The sequence below is a fragment of the Bos taurus genome, chromosome 12, assembly GCF_002263795.3.
Source record: "Bos taurus isolate L1 Dominette 01449 registration number 42190680 breed Hereford chromosome 12, ARS-UCD2.0, whole genome shotgun sequence".
NCBI classification, from domain to species: Eukaryota; Metazoa; Chordata; class Mammalia; order Artiodactyla; family Bovidae; genus Bos; species Bos taurus.
The window spans coordinates 35,957,465-35,976,011 of NC_037339.1; the positions used below are offsets into that span (position 1 = coordinate 35,957,465).

At 46.7% G+C, this 18,547-nt stretch overlaps 1 protein-coding gene across 4 annotated transcripts in view; it reads left to right on the forward strand.

The window, feature by feature from the left end:
- The window catches only part of CRYL1 (crystallin lambda 1), a 56,674-nt gene that overhangs the window by 28,667 nt on the left and 9,460 nt on the right, over positions 1–18,547 (forward strand). For all 4 annotated transcript variants that reach the window (XM_059891954.1, XM_024999780.2, XM_059891955.1 and 1 more), the window contains 2 exon segments: positions 11,937–12,098; positions 13,903–14,097. In XM_059891954.1, the coding sequence (XP_059747937.1) occupies positions 11,937–12,098; positions 13,903–14,097 (357 nt within the window).

Sequence of the window (18,547 nt, forward strand, 5' to 3'; positions counted from 1 at the left end):
CATACCAGCTGCTGTTGAAATGCTCAGGAAATACCAGAGTTTCTTATGCCAACAGCTTAAGTTTTTTTATACCTAAGTTTGAGCTGCGCAATTTTGGCTTTCTTTCTGGTTATGAAGTATGCGTGAATGTACGTTTCCTGCAAGTATTAGAAGAATCATGTCTATGGCTTTGTGTGCTCAGTTGCTCAGTCGTGTCTGACTCTTTGTGACCCCCATGGACTGAAGCCCTCCAGGCTTCTCTGGTGGAGCCAGAGGAATGTCTGTGGAATTCTCCAGCCAAGAATACTCGAGTGGGTTGCCGTTTCCTCCTCCAGGGGATCTTCCTGACTCAGGGATCAAACCCACGTGTCCAGCGTCTCCTGAACTGGCAGCCTGTTGCTTTCAGTTCAGTTCAGTCACTCAGTCGTGTCCGACTCTTTGCGACCCCATGAATCGCAGCACACCAGGCCTCCCTGTCCATCACCAACTCCTGGAGTTTACCCAAACTCATGTCCATCGAATCGGTGATGCCATCCAGCCATCTCATCCTCTCTCGTCCCCTTCTCCTCCTTCCCCCAATCCCTCCCAGCATCAGGGTCTTTTCCAGTGAGTCAACTCTTTGCATGAGGTGTTGGTAGCTCCTCTGGGAGCTTTCCCAGGCCCAGGTGGGCTGCCCAACCAGAGCTTGTTCAGCCTCCTGCGCACTGAGAACCTTGGCATGGGGCGGTGGCTGGGCCTCCCCAGAGCCGGCCGGTGACACCTGCCAGGCCTGCCGAGAGGGAAACAAGCGCTTAGTTATTATGTTAAATGGCCTGTGTGAGTACGTGATGCATCTCAGCTCCTGCAGCTGCCAGGAAAAGGTTCCCACGTCTTCCTGGGAGGCCTGGCTGGGCCCCAGGACCCTCTGTGGTGCTCAGACGTGTCAGGGTTGATCTCGTTGCTGGTTTCCGGCAGCAGATGTGGTCATTGCTTGCTGTGTGGGTGCTAGAAGGGCATCCTAGATGCCCTAGACAGAGACCGTGTCTGTACCCTGATTCTCCAGACGTTTCCTGGTACCTCACTCACCCCCGTCACCTCCCGCCCCCAGGCTGCTCCTTGCCATCAGCACCTGATCCTGCTCCTTTGGACAGTTTGGGGTCCTGCTTTTGTTCTCTTTGCTTTAGATTCTGTTTAGTGGGCTGTTCTAAGCAGTATCCTCTCCACCCCCACCACCCCCCATGCAGTCGCCCCCTGCTGCCCACAGGGTTGGGGTGGTTCACAGACCCTGCTTCCTGCTTCCCTCCCCTCCCAGCACCCTGAGCTCTTGTTTCTTTAATAGTTTTGTTTGTTTGTTCTTTTAATGTGGTCCCTATCACATTTATTTTTGTTAAAAAAAATTTTTTTTTTTTTTTTGCTATATTGCATAGCATTTGGAATCTTAGTTCCCTGACCAGAAATCAAACCTGTGCCCCTGCCTTGGAAGTGAGAAGTCTTATCCACTGGACTGTGAGGGAAGTCCCTGTTTCTTTAATAGTTTCTTTTTTTTTTTTTAAGAGTGACATTCAACACATATTTTTAGTGTCTTTGAGAGATCCACACTGTGATTTTGGGCTGTAACTTCTGACAGAATGGATGCTGGTGGCTCCTTGGTTAACAGGTGTCCTTGGGCCCAGAACTGTCTGCCCTGTGTGGTCGTGGTCGCCACAGGGCCATCAAGACTTGAGCACTAGACAGGTGCTGCAAACTGACACAGGTGTAAAATCCCCACTGGATTTCAGTGACTTACTAAGGAAAGAAGAAAATAATGTAAAATATCTCAATAGTTTTTAACACTGATTACATATTAAATTGACAATATTAGAAAGATGCTAACAATAACCCTGTGTACGAGACAGCAAAAGAGACACTGATGTATAGAACAGTCTTATGGACTCTGTTGCAGAGGGAGAGGGTGGGAAGATTTGGGAGAATGGCATTGAAACATGTATAATATCATGTATGAAATGAGTTGCCAGTCCAGGTTCGATGCACGATACTGGATGCTTGGGACTAGTGTACTGGGACGACCCAGAAGGATGGTATGGGGAGGGAGGAGGGAGGAGGGTTCAGGATGGGGAACACATGTATACCTGTGGCAGATTCATTTTGATATTTGGCAAAACTAATACAATTTGTAAAGTTTAAAAATAAAATAAAAATTAAAAAAAAAAGACAATATTTGGGTATATTGAGTTGTTGTTTTTTAGTTGCTCAGTCGTGTCCGACTCTCTGCGACACCATGGACCGCAGCACACCAGGCGTCCCTGTCCATCACCAACTCCCAGAGTTTATTCAGACTCATGTCCGTTGAGTCAGTGATGCCATCCAGCCATCTCATCCTCTGTCACCTCCTTCTCCTGCATCTTTCCCAGCATCAGGGTCTTTTCCAATGAGTTGGCTCTTTGCATCAGGTGGTCAAAGTATTGGAGCTTTGGTTTCAGCATCAGTCCTTCCAATGAATAAAATGACAATATTTTGATATATTGAGTTAAATAAAATTTATTGGTATAACTAAGTTTATCTGTTTCTTCCTGCTTTCTTAATGTGGCTACTAGAAAACAGCATTGCGTATGTGACTCATGTTGTGTTTCATTGGGTGGCTGGTCTAGAGCATGAAGTCTCCTTGGCCTTGCTTTATCAGTTAATTGTGGTCCCTGCTGTTCCCCTGGGCAGGGCCTGCCCTTTTGGTTACTGTTTAAAGGGAAATAACCGCTTGTTTGGAGAAGGCAATGGCACCCCACTCCAGGACTCTTGCCTGGAAAATCCCATCTGGTGGGCTGCAGTCCATGGGGTTGCAAAGAGTCAGACACGACTGAGCGACTTCACTTTCACTTTTCACTTTCATGCATTGGAGAAGGAAACGGAACCCACTCCAGTGTTCTTGCCTGGAGAATCCCAGGGACAGGGGAGCCTGGTGGGCTGCCATCTAAGGGGTCACAAAGAGTTGGACACGACTGAAGCACCTTAGCAGTAGCAGCAGCAACCGCTTGTTTTACTCACCTCTGCACATTTGATCAAGCCTCTGCCTGGAGCTGTGCACTGTGATTCTGATAGCACGTTTGTCTTCAGACGTGGGAATATTCTGAGTGAATTATCTGTAAATGTACTGTATGACACCATATCGACAATGCTGTTGATTGTAATATGTCTTCCAATGTGAGAAACACTAAGGAAAACAAATGCATCTTAGAAGGTGACCCACAATATTCTCTAACCCTTGACCTATTTGGTGTTTTGAGTTTCTTCCTTTAGTTAATTTGTAAATGATAAATCAAAATGTTTTGTAATGTTTTGCAAAGACCTTTAGAATTACGGACTTCATGTCAGTGAAGTGGAGGAGTCTGGCTTTGGAGGGGGGCTCCTTACCCAGACTCTCTGCCTCAGCCCCCTCCACTGTAAAATGAGGCGATCATGGAGCTGCTCCATTGTCATGAGAGCTGAGTGGGCATCTGTGAATTAAACAAGCTCCTTTTTATCAGCACCCAAGCAGTGCCTGGCTCAGAAGAAGTCGGCAAAGTGGGCTCACCCTTCAGCCCCTCGGTATCCCCATTTATGACCAGGGAACCAAACTGACCAAGGGTAAACATGCAGTCAGTGGTAGGTCAGTGTTTATCTTCTCATATCAGATTGGGTTTCTGAGCCAGAAGTGAATGTAAGATTTCTGGCTCAGTGATGCATTTTCCCTCACGATCCTGGAATTGGATGAATGTTGCATCTCATGTGAACTCTTTCCCACATCAGCAATTCTCAGAGTTAGAGAGACTGGGCAGGTGGGCTCTCAGACCCAGGAAGGACACCTGGAATTGCCTGAATCTTCGGATTTTTCACATTAAGCAAGTTATAAGTTGGAATTTTTATTTCTGATTTTAAAATCTTGGTTCAGGTTTTCTTTTTTTCTTTTTAATATTTATTTTATTACTTATTTGACCACACCGGGTCTCAGTTGTAGCACGTGGGATCTTTTAGCTGTGGCATGCAAACTCAGTTGTGACATGTGGGATCTAGTTCCCTGACCAGGGATCCAACCCAGACACTCTGCACTGGGAATGTGGAGTCTTTCCTAATCACATTGTGACCGTGTGTGACCTCTGACCACAATCTGGTATATTAATTCTGTTTGACACTCCTGTTCCCTTTGAGAACCTTCATGAGTATTTTCTTCTTTACCACTTTTGTTTTACTTCCTTCAGAGACGTTTCTCTCAGGCTGGTAGACATGTATAAAACCCTGTTGTTTCAATGGTGACTTAGCGAGTGTTAGAGTTTTATATCCAGTCTTCATTACAAAACACATTTTGGGTAGGAGGAGGAGGTCTAACAAAGGCTTAACATAGATGTAAAAATACTTAACAGAATATTAGCAAATCAGATCTAAAAATATACATCAGTTCAGTTCAGTCACTCAGTCGTGTCCGACTTTTTGCAACCCCATGAATCGCAGCATGCCAGGCCTCCCTGTCCATCACCAACTCCCGGAGTTCACCCAGACTCACGTCCATTGAGTCAGTGATGCCATCCAGCCATCTCATCCTCTGTCGTCCCCTATCGAAGTTATACAAGGCTGGTTCAATACTTGAAAACAAATTAATGTAAACCATTACAATGCACTGCTGTTATTTTTGCTTTGGATGTTCACTTATATTTTAGAGCAATTGAAAACAAAACATTTATTTTATCTTCATTTACTCCATTTCCAGTGTTCTTCATTTCTTTATATAGATCCAGTTTTCTCTCTGGCTAGTTTTTTTTCCTTCTGCCTGCAGACTTTCCCTTAAAATTTATTCCTATTCTTAGATTCACAGGTTGGCTTGGAATGAATTCCTAACCTTACTGTTTTTCTCGGAAAAGTTTTTGTTTCTTCATTTTTGAAAGATGTTTTTACTGACTGTAGAACTGTGAGTTGACAGGTATTTTTTCTTTTAGCACTTAAAAATGTCACTCCATTACTTTCCATCTTCTATGATCTCTCAAAAAGTCTTAATTTCGTTCTTGTATATATTATGTGATTCTTTCTCTGACTGCCTTCAGTATTTCTTTGTCTGCTTTACTCAGCAGTTTGAACATAACATACCTCTTTATCCCCAAATCCACAACCATGTGTGTGGATTTGGGGGTAAAGAAGGGTATTTATCTTGCATTGTGTTCTCTCAGCTTCATGCTTGTGTAATTTGGGATTTTCTTTAGTTTTGGATATTCTCAGCCATTATTTCCTGGAATGTTGTCTTCTGCCCCATTCCCTGACCCTAGAAATGTTTGGATTTCAGTCACACATGTGATAGATCATTTGATAATTTTCCTGCAGGTCCTGGATGCTCTGTATATGCTCCTCAATCTTTTTGCTCTTTGTTTTTCACTTTGGCTAATTTCCATTGACTGGTCTGCAGTTCACTGATTCTTTCCCAACTGTGTTGAGTCTACTGATGAGTCAGTCAAAGGCATTCTTCATCTCTCCTTTGTTTTTAATTTTTAGCATTCTCTTTGATATTGTCTTCCAGTTTCTATTTCTCTGCTGAAATCACCCATATGATGTTGTCCACATTTTTCACCCCAGAGCCTTTAATATTTTTAATCACAGTTACTTAAAATTCAATGTCAGATTGTACCAGTATCTGAATCATACCAGGATCTGGTCCTGTGATCCCTCTGTCTCTTGGGTGTGCACTTTTTTGTATGCCTCATAATTTTTTGTTTTTGAAATCCGGACATTTTGAGCAGGACAGCAGATTTACGCCTGGGATTTGACACACCTTTCTTCCTACAAGGCTTTTGTTGTAAGGATTTGAGTTGATCTAGTTAGGAGTTGGGCAAGTTTTAAGGTTTGCAAGTTTCTGTAGTCACCCTTGGTGCATACAAGTTTCAAATCCTTAAGCAATACCTGTGTTTAGGGTGTTCTCCCTCACTATGTTCTCCACCCTCAGCTTTCAGTCTTCCCTTTGCAGTGCTCTCAAAGAGAGTCTCTTTCCATGTTCTTGCTCTGTCCCTTCCCAGAAGTGTTCTTTTCTCACTAGTTACTTAACACTTGCTGGCCTGGGAAGGGTCTTCTCTTGGGATTCTGATTAAGCCTTTGTCTCGTTCAGGCTTCCCTGGTGGCTCAGATGGCAAAGAATCTGCCTACAGTGCAAGAGACCCAGTTTCGATCCCTGGGTTGGGAAGATCCCCTGGAGAAGAAAATGGCAACGCATTCCAGTATTCTTGCCTGGGAAATCCCTGAAAAGAGGAGCTGGGCGGGCTACCGTCCATGGGGTCTCGAAGAGTTGGACATGACTGAATGACTAACGCTAGCATTCATTCCTCTTCCTCCCCCAGGCATAAGGGTTTTTATTTCAGTTCCCTTCCCCCACCTAGAGTGAGTTTTCAGTAATGGTAGGTTTTGTGCTTTTGTCTGCATCCACTTCAGCGAATTAAGATGTATTTATGTCACATGCTGAAGGACTCAGATGTTGGACCACAGTTTACCTGTATGTTAGAACTTTTCAACATTTCTACATGTTTTTTAAAAATCTTTAAAAAAATTATTTCTTTTTATTTTTATAATTAATTAATTAATTAATTAACTTTTGGGTGTGCTGAGTCATCACTTGCTGCATGGGCTTTTCTCCAGTTGCCCAAGTGGGGGCCGCTATCTAGTTCGGTGGGGGCCGAGTGCAGGGGCCTCTCATTGCGGTGGCTTCTCTGGTTGTGGAGCACAGGCCCTGGGCACAGGGGCTTCAGTAGTCGTAGCGTGTGGGCTCACTAGTTGTGGCACACAGGCTTATTGCTCTGAAGCATGTGAGATCTTTGTGGACCAGGAATCAAACCTGTGTCTCCTGCATTGGCAGGCAGCCTCTTAGCCACCACCAGGGAAGTCCTAGAATATTTTAAATTATAATATTTTTTTATGTCAAGCATTTTAACTTAATTGTAAATAAATGATATCCTAAAAGGTATTAAAAAACTTGTTGGAATGAGTTGGGGATAGACACACCATCAGGCCAGCAGTTGTCACCTGTGTCCCTTCTCTCACCTCCATCCCCTATGGTTACTTGAGGAAAGACCTCGGCTGGAAGCAGACCACAGCCACCCTGGTCACCTCGACACCCAATCCCCAGGACATTCCTCAGGACAGCCTGCTCTGCTTTTTACTTTAGAAAAGTCTATAGTTGAGTATAGTTTATTCTAGATTACTATAGAACATTGTTTAGGATTTATAATATGCTTTAAAAGTATTTTGATTTTTAATGAAAAATGTGAGGCTTTGGTTAGAGCACAGTGCAGTTTATTATCTGTGATATTGAAAACCTATACTTTAACACATGCTATTTGTTCTACAATAAGAAGATTTATGGGATTTTTTTTTGTAATTATAACATCTACCTCTTGAGAAATCTAGTCATAGTAGTCTATTAATCTGATAGATTTTTAACAATTGTGCTCTTTCAAGAAATAGTGGGACTTCCCTAGTGGTGCAGTGGATAAGAATTGGCCTGCCAATGCAGGGAACACGGGTTCAGTTCCTGGTCCAGGAAGATTTCATATGCTGCAGAGCACCTAAGCCCATGAGCCACAGCTACTGAGTCCACCCTCTAGAGCCCATGACTCGCAACCTCTGAAGCCCATGCGCCTAGAGCCCATGCTCTATAACAAGAGAAGCCACCTCAGTGTGAAGCCTGTGCACTGCACCTAGAGAGTAGCCCCCACTTGATGCAACTAGAGGAAGCCCCCACAAAGCACAAAGACCTAGTGCAGCCAAAAATAAATAAATTGATAAATAATTTTTAGAAATAAAATAAAGAAATAGTTAATAATAATAAAAAAGAAATTGCTGATGATTAAACAGATTTCCCAGTATTCAGGTATGGATGTGAGAGTTGGACCATAAAGAAAGCTGAGTGCCAAAGAATTGATGCTTTTGAACTGTGGTGTTGGAGAAGACTTTTGAGAGTCCCTTGGACTGCAAGGAGATCCAACCAGTCCATCCTAAAGGAAATCAGTCCTGAGTATTCACTGAAAGGACCGATGCTGAAGCTCCAATACTTTGGCCACCTAATTCAAAGAACTGACTCATTGGAAAAGACCCTGATGCTGGGAAAGATTGAAGGCAGGAGGAGAAGGGGACGACAGAGGATGAGATGATTGGATGGCATCACTGACTCATTGGGCAGGAGTTGAGCAAGCTCTGGGAGTTGGTGATGGATAGGGAAGCATGACATGCTGCAGTCCATGGGGTCGCAGAGTTGGACATGACTGAGCAACTGAACTGAACTGAAACATGTTGAAGCAAGAAATTGCTGATGACTAAAGAGGTTGAAGCAAGAGATGTATTTAGTGCAAAGAGACAGAAATTGTGATGTAGATCATGTCCACCCTCAAGTTGAGAATGGATTCCTTTCTGCCATGGTTACAGTAGGATTTTAGCTCAAATTTCCTTTCTTGCCATCTCTTTCCTGCTAAAATTGGCAAATAGAACTTATTTGCATGTAAAATATCTTAAGCACCAAAGTCTTCTAGTTTAGTTTTTCTTTCTAAAGAAAGAAGTTCTAGTTTTTCTTTTCTATCTGGAAAGAACATTGAAGACTGTTTCCAGATATTTCGCACTGACAAATGTAGATTTTTCTAGCAACAGGATGCCTATCTAAGATGCATGACTTGCCTTTAAAAAAAAATCAATGAAATTTCATTTTCCCCATGAAAGTATTTGTTTTGGAAGCTGCACAGGGTTGCACAGCGAGTGGATCATCTGCAGAAGTCAGCGCCCTCTCAACCAGTCCCGCCTTTGCCTGGGGATCAGTCCAGAACCCCACCTCGTGGCCACGCCCCCTCCCCAAAACCACCCTGCAGGGTCTGAGTGCTGTCCTTGGTGAATTCTACTGATCTGTGTGCTAAGTCACTTCAGTCGCATCCAACTCTTTGTGAATAAAACACTAAAGTATATAAATTGTTTACTTTAAAAGATTATAAGTAAATGAAAGAGAACAACAAGTTAGACCTGTAATAATACCATCATCCAGTGTCCTTTTAAGTCTTTTCTGCTGCTGCTGTGTAATCTTCTGATGTGCCGATAACAGTTGTGATACTTGGAAAGTTCCTTACACTTTCCTTGTCCTCAGAATCTGAGCTAGTGGTTGTGTGTGAGATTATCACTTATTATAGATACATCTCTCCCACTTCAAAACAAACAAAACACAAATAATAGCCGTTGCTTAGAAAATGTCAGAGTTTAATGAAGCAAAGTCAAGCTAGTTACCTTCAGTAGTGAAAGAGAATTTTTGCTGACACTCGACGTCTAGTGGCTTTCCCTGGACGGGCCCTGGAAAGGCTCAGTGAGCCCCGAGGCACTCTCACCTACTGGGAGCGGGATGTATGTCTAGCTGTTTGCTGTCACTTCCTCCCAACTGTCCATGGTCACCAAGCGAGAGCAGCCGCTCTCAGCTTCACAATCCACCCAAAAGATAACCGTCCCGAGTAACAGTCTGCAGACCCCAGTTCTCAGACAAGCAGTGAGCAACAGCGAGATGATGAACTCAAGGCTTGACATAGACAGAGGCGTCTTAACCCTGGCCCAGCACATGGAACACAAGTGGGTTAACAACGATGGCAACAGTGAAACTTTAAGCAAATGCACTGTTAAAACCCTTACATAATTGTAGCAGGCTTGGATTTCCTCTGCTTCGAGTGTTCTTGCCTCTTTGATAATCAGACGATCTAAAGAAAGGCATAGAATTTCAGGGGAGAATCTGCAGGCCAGGCTCACAATGAGGCCATTCACAGGGCTCTTTCATTAGCCTGCACAGTATCGGCATCACGATTCATCTCTGGCTTCACTACAAGGCTCCATTTAAACCCAACCCAACTCGCAGACTTAACTGATCCAGGAATTACTCAATACAGCCCGCCAGCTACTGTAGCTTTTCCCCTTTGATAAGGGGTTTAACACAATGGGCTTCACAGTTCTTAAATGACTCTACTTTTTTCACCCGGTCTTTGAGATGTGGTGCTTATGTGACCTTTTGTTCTGAATAAAATTTCACGTGGTGTGACTATATTTTTTAAAACTACTAACAGACCCAATATTGACGCCTTACCCATGGAGGAAAGCTTTTAAAACCTTGTAGATGGTATAGAAATGAAATTCATGTCATTTACCCAGCTAACTTCACTCTATTAGATTATTAGATATTATTAAACCTGAAAATATTTTATTTTGGGGGTGATTTGATAAAGTTACAGGCAGTACTTCTGCATTTTGCGTCGACTTTTGCAGGCTGCTGGTTGTCTTCTGGTTTGTGCAGTTTCTGCCTCCACAGGACCAGGGCACCCTCAGCAAGTTCCTGGTGGGGAGGGCAGTGGGGAGCCTGATCTCAGAGTGGAGACCATCAGGAATGAATGTATTTGGCCACAAACCACTGGGAGTGCAGTTGGCCCCCATTGCACCTGAGAACTGTGGGTCTCAGACTTCATTGAACACAAGTCATCAGAGTGACGGATAAGCATGCAGGTGCCCGGGCCCCATCCTGAATCTGACTTAGTACGTCTGCAGTGGGGACCTGAGGATTTGCATGGTTAACAAGCACAGTTGATTCTGTTATCAGACCCCACTAAGAACCATTACCCCAAATTCACTGGGGACTGTGGGAACTCAGGGACCTTTGTTAGTAGGAGTGACTCCTGGTGGGATTTCCTGGGGCAGTGCTGGGAGGGGAGGGCGCACCTGAAGGTCCAGCTAGCATCCCCTTCTGTTCCCAGTCTCTCCACAGCAGGGCAGCAGCTGCCCTGAGCATCCAGTTCCCAGGTACCTGCCTGTGGGCCTGTGTTTGGGCATCTGAGAACGGCTTCCCACAGCCCCCATCCCCCCACCCCCTGCCCGCTCTGCGCATAATCTGAATTTCCGAACAGTCATTATCTGCGATATTTAATCCAAATTCGCTTCTCTACCCTCCTCCGTTTCCCCTTATTAAAATAATTTTAGAGTTTTAGTAACAGAGGTCTTTTTCAAAGGATTTCTGATAAGAAGTGGACTCTCAAGAAGCCTTTTGGGAATTATGGATGTAGCATGTGTTTGCTGATTTCATGAAGATAAGATTTTTCCTTGAAGATAAGTCGATCTGATGATCAGGACACACAAGTGGTGGTGACTATTGTTGATATTCATACACTTCACCTGCAGTGCTGTTGTGTATTCTGTTTGTAGAATCCACCCCCATACAGTTGGAGGGCTTTTTTATTATGAGAATTTTCAGCCTGACACAGAACTAGAAAATACAGTTCCCAGAGTTACCAAGATCTGTCGTACTTTTTGACAGCTATTTTTTTCCTGTTCTTAAATATTTAAAAAATTTTTATTTTTGTATTTTATATAGTTCTTTTTAAATTTATTTTTAATTGGAGTATAATGGCTTTACAATGTTGTGTTGGTGTCTGCTGTACAATGAAGTGAATCAGCTCTCTCTTGAGCCTCCCTCCCACCCCCCATCCCACCCCTCTAGGTCATCACAGACCACGGAGCTGAACTTCCTGTGTTACACAGCAGCTTCCCACTAGCTCTCTGTTTTACACAGAGTAGTATATAAATGGGGGCTTCCCCAGTGGCTCAGATGGCAAAGAATCCACCTGTAATGCAGGAGACGTGGGTTCTATCCCTGGGTCGGGAAGATCCCCTGGAGGAGGAAATGGCAACCCACTCCTGTATTCTTGCCTGGAGAATCCCATGCACAGAGGAGCATGGCGGGCTGCAGAGTCACAAAGAGTCGGACATGACTGAAGTGACCGAGCACACACCCTGTATATGTGTCAGTACTGCTCTCTCAGTTCCCCACTGTGTTCACAAGTCCATTCTCTACCTGTTCTTGAATGTTGCTGGTGGTTCTCTAATTGGTTCATTTTGGGAAGGACGCAAACACGAGATGCTTTGCTTGGGCCTGAGTGTGGCGACCCTGTGTGATAACGTGAGGTTGTCCTTTTTAGGAATGTGTCCCGGAGAACCTGGAGCTGAAGCGGAAGCTGTTCGCTCAGCTGGACAAAATCGCCGACGACCACGTCATCTTGAGCAGCTCCAGCTCATGCCTCCTGCCCTCCAAGCTGTTCGCCGGCTTGGCGCACGTGAAGCAGTGCCTGGTGGCCCACCCCGTGAGTATGTCCAGCCAGGAAACCCAGCGAGTCTCGTTTGGGTTTCCAGGAGCAATTCATCTCGATGAACCTGCTTGTGCTTTTTAACTGCTTTTTAACATGTGAGATGTAATTCATATATCACACAATTCAACTTGTACAATCTAGTATATTTTTAGTATATTTAGCTTTTTAGTATATTTAGCAAGTTGGACGTTATCATCATTTTAAAAAGAATTTTATCCAGAATTCCTTGAATTGTATCTTGTATCTCATGCGTTGTGAGAAAGAGTGAACAAATCTTACAGACTTCTGGCCTCAAGTCACTCACTGTCACAGGCCTGGGGTGCTGTGGTGAGGTCGGCTCCCACCACCTGAGTTGATTTAGGACAGGTGGGGCATGTGCTCAGGTGAGGGGGAGAGACCAGGGCATAGTTACAACTATGACTCGGGGAACGGGGAGGCCATGTGTGGTCTCAGCGTGCCTATGGTGCCATGTCTCCTGGAGGGGTCTGAGTGGGCAGAGAGAAGCTGGCTGCCAGGGCGGCCTGGGGACAGTAGGGCTTAAAGGAAGTGTGGGTAGGAAGTCTGCAAGGCAGCCTGCGAGCGAGACTGAGACAGGAGTGAGCCAGATGCACAGAAAGACGCCTTTTACCTGTTTGTCCTGACCTGTGTTCTGCCCCTACAAGGCTCACAGCACTGCAGAGACCCCAAGCCCAACACCCCTGTCTTCCCATAAAGAGAAGTTCATCACGGACAGACATGCTCTCTGTTCTTATAATTCTGATGTTTAAAAAGGCCAGAGGTCACATATCTCTGTAGGAACTCAGTGACTCCAGTCAGGGGGTCAGTGATTCAGCTGAGAATTTATAGTTTATTTGAAGTAGGTGCTCCCCCAGGACAGGCTGGGAGCAGAGGGAAACCTCCAAGGTGTGAGGGCCAGCTGGCTGCCCCTCCAGGCTGTTCCAGGGGAAATATGTTCTCTCTTCTGTGGAAATCATTTTAAAATGGATGCCTCTTGTACTTTTTGGTAAATGTGAGATTTTTACCCATTTTCACCCATACTCGGAGGAAAAACATTAAAATACAATATCGTTTGGGGAAAGAGTTTAGCGAGCGTGCATCTGCTTAGTGGTGAGGGTTATTAGCAAGCCTTTTGTCAAATAGCATTTTCTTTAGAGGTAGGAGAACTCTCTCTAAGAATCTTCAAGAAGGATTTCTCAAAGTAAACCGAGAAAACCAAAGCCAAGAAACCACAAGAAAACCAATGCTGGTCAGGCAAGCCGTCCCACTGCGGGCAGACTCTCTTCCTGTCTCAGATGACACTCGGTGCTGAGGCTCTAGGGCGTTGCCTGTGTGACTCCTGGGTGAGATTTGATCGGGGGAGCCAATGTTTGAGGCTCAGCATGGAGACATTAAGGGAGTTCCAGGTTTGAGGAAGATACTACCCATAGCACCGATGCGGTAGAATGGCAGTGACTCATGTGGGAAGAGAAGGCTGGGCGAAGGTTGGGAGAAGCCTGTGAGGGTTGGACAGCTGGTGGCAGAGCCCCGGGAAGTCAGTGGTAAACGTGCAGGGGGCCCACTGGCACCCGTGAGCTGGAACCTCAGGGTTGGTTACAATGCCTGCAGTTCTGCGCCCAAATTCTTTCTTTGTCTCCCCTCTTTGTGAACGACTTTATTCCTCCAGTTTCTTGTCATCGGATGGGCCCCTCATTCCTGTGTTGAACCTGCCCCCCACCCACCCTGACCATTCAGGATCGTGAGTGACACCCCGCATGCCAGAGCCGTCTTCTTAACTCTCTCCGGCCATCTCTCTCCCAAGGTCAACCCACCGTATTACGTGCCGCTGGTGGAGCTGGTCCCACACCCAGAGACGGCCCCCGCCACTGTGGACAGGACCTATGCCCTGATGCGGAGGGTCGGACAGTCCCCGGTCAGGCTCCTGAGGGAGATTGACGGCTTCGCCCTGAACCGCCTCCAGTATGCGGTCATCGCTGAGGCTTGGCGGCTTGTGGAGGTGTGTGGCGGGGCTGGGGCCCCTGGCTGAGCGGGGGCGGGCAGGTGGGCTGGGGGTGGGGTTGGGGGGATGGGAGGGGCAGGAGCCTGGCGGGGTGGGCAGAGAACCAGGTGCCCGATCTGTTCCAGAGACCAGAGGCACCCCTTCCTCTCAAGAGATTCCTCTGTACCATCAGTCACAGAGGATATTCACACGTGATGAAGACTTCTATTCTTGCCCTTTCCTGTCATTTCCACAGCATTTTCTCTGTGATGTGCTGAGTTTCCCCACGGTCTCAGACTGCTCCCCACCCCCAGTGGCACTGTTTTTCAAGAGGAAAAAGAAATTATTTTTTGAGTAAACTTGTGTCCTTTAAAGGAACCCCATTTATTTCAAGAGCTTGAGGAAGAAACAGTGGATAGCTTTTAAACTTGTTAGTTCTATTCTTGTCTCACACATAGAGAGGAGTTTATATATATATATATATATTTATATACCTGTATATTTACATATGGACTTCCCAGGTGGTTCTAGTGGTAAAGAACCCACCTGCCAATGCAGGAGACACTGGTTCGATCCCTGGGTCAGGAAGGCCCCCTGGAGGAGAGCATGGCAACCCACTCCAGTATTCTTGCCTGGAAAATCCCATGAACAGAGGAGCCTGGCGGCTACAGTCCATGGGGTTGCAAAGAGTCAGACATGCCTGAAGTGACTTAGCACACAGAGGTTTGTCAGTTTCTTGAAGAGAAGGCTTTTGGTTTCATTGATTTTTTTCTTCCCCCTTATGGTTTTCCTGTTTTTCGTCTCATCAGCTCTGGAGAGAGGGTGTCCCTTCATCCTTGCAGCCAAGCAGGAGAGAGAAATTCTAGAGGAGATGGGGTGGGAGGGTAGGGCCCGCAACTGCGGGCCTGTCGTAGTGGGGAACAAGTGGGGGACACGACCAGGGGTCGGGGCGGGGTGGGCAGGAACGGGCTCCCGGGGCACAGGGTCCCACCCCCGGCCGCGACTGCATGAGGGCTGGTGGGCGCTCACAGCCACTCAGTCCTTTTTCTGTGGCCCGTTCGGCTGCAGAATTGGGCCAGAGCAGCCCTAGTTAGCAGCAGCGCTAATTGGCCGGGAAACACTGACAACTGCAGCCTAGGGGCCCAGAGTTAGGTCTGTGGGTGATGGATCCTGTTGCTGGGAAAGTGCTTTTCAGCTCATCCTCTTAAGCTGATGGGCATGATGAGGGAAGAAGCGCTCAGGTGATAGACTATTGCCCAGACAGTGGCTGAGCTTGCACTGCTCGTAAATTCCTGTCCTGTTGCAAGAGGGTCGTGGAGGTGAGCGGCGGTGAATCACAGAGCCTCTGAGGATTCTCAGTTCGTTGGAATGTGGGGGTGGTAATGAGCTTCAGATTGCTGAGCTCAGGTGTTGTTCACGCTTCTGAGAAACAGAACCTCCAAATGGATATCTGCCCGTGGGTCCTGAGCTGCAGGGCTTCCAGGGCTTCCATTCTGGTGTTCAGTTCGGGACGTAGTATCTGCGGTCCGTACAGGACCTTTGGAGAGAGTCCAGGCCTCTGTGGCCCAGCTTTATTCTGGACATGGATGCAGCCACTGTGAGCACTGCTTTCAGCTACTAAGGTGCATCTCAAAGGTCACCTGGTAAAATGAGCAGACCAGGCTTTGTGTGGTAAACTCCATCAAGTGTTTCTGTTGAGTGTAGTTTAGGACAGTGCAATGTTTCCCTGCAGCAAACTTTAATCAAGTCTAATTGCTTACATACCTGATACCATGTGAATACAGCTGTTTCTTTAAATACATGTTTTATTTTTCTATTTTTGGCTGTGATGGGTCTTTGTCTAATAAATGTTTTCATTAATTTTTCTATTATTGACTGTGCTGGGTCTCTGTTGCTGCTCAGGCTTTTCTCTAGTTGCGCTGCAGGAGCTTCTCATCTCAGTGGCTTCCTTTGCTGTGGAGAAAGGCTCTCGAGTGTTCGGGCTCCAGTAGTTGTGGAACACGGCCTTAGTTGCTCCTCAGTATGTGAGATCTTCCCAGACCAGGGATCAAACAGGTGTCTCCTGCATCAGTAGGTAGATTCTTTACCTCTGAACCACCAGGGAAGCCCAACGTTGATTTTTTAAAACGATTTAGTTCACTTTCACTTAGAACACAAACATGTCTGAACAACGAACACTAGGTTTTCGCTTCTCCCCCCATCTTACCCAACCGCCAGATGGCATCTCCCTCATCCCGCTGGCCTCCTGCTTGGCATCTTGGCATCGTCGTGCAGCCTTTGATTTCAGGAGCGGAGGTGAAGATGGCAGCCTGCTTTTCCTCATCTCTGTCGTGTGAACAAAGGGTCCCTCCAAAGGTGGCGGCCAGATGGGGCAACTCCTCAGGCCTGAAAGGAAGTCCCTTCTCCGGTCACCGCGAGTCTGGTGCTCCTGGGCCAGACCTGCTACGGGGTGGTGAGCTCCTGGCCTCGTCCTGAGAGTGTGCTTAGACTTGGGGGAACAGCAGCTCCTTGGCAGAGGGGGCGGCTGGGGGAGGTGGTGCGGTCCAGGGAGTCTGGGGACGAGAGGACCCGAGGCTGTAGATGCGTGAGGAGCGCTCACACCGCTCTCACTTGGGCTGTGATCACCTGGAGGCATGAGGTCCTTGGCTTTCTTCTCTCCTTTCAGAGCCAGGGTCAGTGTGCGTGCCCCTAGTTCCCCAAGTCCAAGTTCATCCAGGAAGTTTACTACTCACACACACGACCTCTGAGAAGGACCTTCACTGAGTCTAGGGGTGGCGGAGGGAGTTTTTCCACGAATACCACCCTGAGTGGGTCCCCTGCAGCCCAGTAAGTGCAGGCCCTCCCAGCTGTTCTGGAATAAAACCGGAACAAATGGACATCGAGGAGGCGAAGGAAAGCACAGGCCCAGGCTGAGCCACAGGCTCCCTGTCCCTGGATCAGGGAGTCTGCAGCCCCGACAAGAGGAAGCAAGTTCAAAGCCTGGCTCCAGGTGGTGGGTGTGGGGCTGGTTAGAAGGTTTCTTCAGAGGAAGCTGCTGGAAATAACAGGGCTGCTTCAGCTTGACTCACCTGGCACGTGGCCAGAAGGGAAAAGCGGCTTGAATGAAGTGCTGCTGAACAGACCTTGGCGACACCCTTCTGTGTATTTGGCAGGGAGATTCGTGTAGAAGGATGTGAAGGGAAGTCAGAGGAGTCAAGAAGGAGCTGGGCTCCTGCCTCCATGCCACCACACCCTCCACTGTAGGACTCTCTACATTTTATGTTGTCTAAAATTTAAACTTGAAGGTTTAGGGATTGGGAATTCCTTGGTTTCCCAGTGGTTAGGGCTCCACTGCTGAGGGCCTGGTTTCCATCCGTGGTCTGGGAACTAAGATCCTACAAGCCACATGCCCCCTCCTCGCCCTCAAGAAAAAGTTTAAGGGTTTAAAAAAATAAATTTATTGTCTATTTATTTATTTGGCTATGCCATACAGCTTGTGGGATCTTAGTTCCCCAACCAGGGATTGAACCTAGACCCCCAGCAGTGAATGTTCAGAGTCCTAACCACAGGACCACCAGGGGACTCCTACCAACCTCCAGATTAACCGACACCTGCTTTCTCAGCTGTTAGTTGGAAGAGCCTCCTGTCAATGGCCTTTTATTCAGAGGTCGATGGAACGGGAGATGCTTTTTGTTACAGACAGGTCTGCAAGGACCCCATGGTCTCAGCATTTTTAAGAAGCCCCAGAGCTATATCAGAAGCACACCCACCGCTCAGCAAGTGTTTAATGTCTTGCATTGACCACTGGGAGCCGATCAGATAAACCAGAGGCCACTCATAGCTGACCTGAGTTACTCCACATGTGACAAACTGTGGAGCCGGAAGGCTGCAGGAGCTTTTCTAAGGCCAGTGGTGGTTTTGCGCAGACTTGAGCTTCCTGGGTGGCTCAGACGGTAAACAATCTGCCTGCAGTGCAGGAGACGCGAGTTCAATCCCGCATCAGTTAATTAGAACTCTTCCAGCAGCGATGGTCTGTAAGAAGTAGACCATTTTTATAACAGTGTTTACTGTTTTATAGGAGGTGACTTTATGAGTAGCCACAGTGGCGAGCAGTAAAGCCCTATTCAAAGGAGACATGCTGCTGATGTATTATTTTAGAGACAACTCCAGCCCCATTAACAGATAAACATAATGAAAACACCAACCACACATTCAATTAAAAAAAAAAAAAACCTGTCTGGCATGCCTGGGGTTACTCTAACAGTGTTTAAAGCAAAAGCATTTATGCTAGTGTTCTAACAGCTCTAAAAAAGAAACAAAGTGAGGTGCTGTTACTCTAACACCTGACTGCCTGTCCTCTCCCACAGGTGCTCGGGCAGTGAGAGGTTTCAGCTCCTCTGGTGTGAGCTGACAGGCAGGCCGGGGGCCCCTGATGGAGGTGGGGGGTGGGGTGGGAATGAGTGCCCAGGAGAGGAGGCAGAGAAGGGGG